Source organism: Entamoeba invadens (assembly GCF_000330505.1).
Source record: "Entamoeba invadens IP1 unplaced genomic scaffold scaff_1105074724509, whole genome shotgun sequence".
Classification (NCBI taxonomy): domain Eukaryota; phylum Evosea; order Mastigamoebida; family Endamoebidae; genus Entamoeba; species Entamoeba invadens.
The window spans coordinates 145,921-148,761 of NW_004191926.1; the positions used below are offsets into that span (position 1 = coordinate 145,921).

The 2,841-nt window shown below is 28.4% G+C and overlaps 1 protein-coding gene across 1 annotated transcript; it reads left to right on the top strand.

The window, feature by feature from the left end:
* Positions 1–2: 2 nt before the first annotated feature.
* On the top strand, positions 3–729 carry EIN_308310 (hypothetical protein; the record flags this gene model as incomplete). Its single annotated transcript, XM_004186053.1, has 2 exons — positions 3–379; positions 423–729. Coding segments are annotated over 2 exons (684 nt in total), but the record flags the coding sequence as incomplete, so codon positions are not given.
* Between the last annotated feature and the right edge of the window lie 2,112 nt (positions 730–2,841).

A 2,841-nucleotide genomic window follows, 5' to 3' on the forward strand; every position in this document is an offset into this window, starting at 1 on the left:
AAGCTGTATCGAGTTGTATTCAGTTAGTAGATGTGATAGGCCAGTTACATGGATATCGAGTATTAGTGCAGTGTGGGATCTCTGAAGTGTTATGTTGGGGAGTGAGTCGGAAGGAGCGGCGGATTCAAGTATCTTCATTGATGTTAATAGGGCATATCTTTGATAGTGACATCCATTCAATTAATCCGCAAGCTTTAGCACTCTTAACAGAGAAGATGGTAAGTATAGTAGAGAATGGATTACATGAAGGAGTCTGTTACGCTATTTGGGACTTAAATCTGTTGATCTCAAATTTGCAGCGGGAAGTCGCTTTCTTGTTTGGAAGGGTCGTCAAAGCGGTGATTGCCGTCGTGACAAAAAACGTGTTGATTAAACCGGCGTTTGTTGTGTCATTAGAAATGATCTGTAGAAGTAATGAATAGAGTCTTACAAAAGAATGTCGTTATGATAATGACAACTATCGGAGCTTTGGACCCGGAAATAGTCGTCGACTACTTAGCTTTATTAACCAGTGAAGAGACTCTCCCACACGTCTTAACTATTCCTAACGAATTCATTCGATTTAATGTCCTTCGGTTGCTCGGGGTCTTGATTTGTTTAAAGCCACAAAATTGTTTGAAGAACGTCAGTTGTATAGGAAGAATATATACTGAAGCTTTAAAACAATACCCACATCTCATCGAAATATGGTCGAAAATCCAAGCCGCCTTCGCCCCTTTCAATTTATGAGTGTTTTTTGTATTATTCGGTCCTTTTCTATTTTACACCCGTTTTACTAGTCTATATTAATAAATTATAGTTTAATATATAGTAATAACTGTTATTATAATTATACCAGTATTTATTATATTTATTTGTAATTTTTTTTAAATTAATTGATACTAGAAAAAAAATTAAATTAACTCTAAATTTAAAAATAGTTGAATATATCATTGTAAACTAGTTGGGTTACTAGATAATATATTAGTTTTTTTTACTATTAATTAACTGGTGGATGGGTTTTGTCTCACTTTGCCTAGAATCAAATTTTTAAAGGTTTCTAATTATCACTTGTTTCACAAAATATGGAATACAAACTAAAAAATAAATAAACTATGTCTAAAGTAATTTTTCTTCACTTTCCGATAAAACTTTTTTTAAAAATATGGTCCGATTGGACCATATTCACACAACACTAGTTTAAAGTATAGTATCATCATATTATAATATAGTATAACCAATAGTTCTTAAACATTCTTTTAGTACTGCTATGAAATAGTAAACAAATATCCCGCGATTTAAAGAAATAATACCGCCAATGTTTCTTCATTCATCCAAACAAATCACAAAAAGTGTTTTTCAAAAATTCCAAAACGCAAATATAGTACAATAATAGTTTCATAACAATACCATATAGTAATTCACTTGATAAAGTGAAAGTGTCTATTTTCTTTGTCAGAACGAGCGAGAAAGATTGTGGGTATATAAACAAGGAATATACAAGAAAGACCATCTGAAGATGTCTGCTACTCATTGCCAATGCAAGTGCTACTGCAAATGTGGAAAAGACTGCAAGTGCGAGAAGTGTGAATGTGAACTTGGCTACTGCAAGTGTGGAGAGAAGTGCACATGTGACCCATGCACATGCAAATGCGAAGAAGGAGAACAGTGTTGTGCTGTGAAGAGAGGACTCCCATGTGCTTGCAAGTGTGAGACTAAAGCAAGTTCCTGTGAAGAAGGGAAGTGTTGCTGTTGCCACAAAAACTAATTGACATCTTCATTTGATTTATGAAATATATTTCTATCAATGTACTATATTATTAGTTTAATTTACTAATATAAAATAGTATTATTTTATGTTAGAATAACGTAAATACTCATAAGATTTTGTTTATGGATTGAGTAATTGAGTAATTGGCTATCAAAGAATTGATGATGAGTAAATAATTATTATATTTATTTGTTCATCATTTTTTCGTTTTGTCTTATTCTTATTATTATATGGTTCATTCTTATTAATTAACTTTACAAATTTTGAGGCATTGTATTAATTTTGTATCTAATATATTTACTTGAAAAATAATGTCTTTTAAAATAAAGTAATTTTTTTATTATGTTTAAATTAAATTATCACATGAATGGAAATTAATTAATTAAATTTTTATTCATGTGAACAATAATAGACAAATTATAAACAATTACAGTGAAAAGTGTCTTTTTGTGGGTTTTTATATTTGTGGGTCAATGGACCAATCAAATACAAAACCCACAAATAATTATTTTGCTCTCGAACCTTGAATTTAGGTACACTTAAATAAAAATTATAGTATTATTATAATTAAAAAAACTACTATATTTTCTATAACTCTGTTTTTTTATGGAAAAAATGGTGAATAGAATTTACTTGACAATTCCATGGTAAACCCACAAATTTACGTTTTTTCTCTGTTTAAAAACCCACAAATAAACACTTTTTACTGTAATTGATATCCAAATAAGGTTGGTTTGATTAAATAAGATTATCAAATAATTAAGGTAAATAGTGTGGTAAACTACAAATTATTTTTACATATAAAACATATGGTTGTATATTTAATATATTATATATTAAAGACATTTTAATATTCATAAACAAATTAGCAAAATATGAATGTTTTGATGATATGTTATGTTTATTTTTAATGTTTAAAGAAGAAATGGGGGATGTCCTTAAGTTTTAATTCTCTATTTTAATATATATATTATAATATAATATATGACAAAGAATAAATAATATAATTATTATTGTATAACAAACATATTAAAGTCAATAAACTTTTATTATTTTACCAAATATTCATTCTAATTATATTTGAAGTTGAT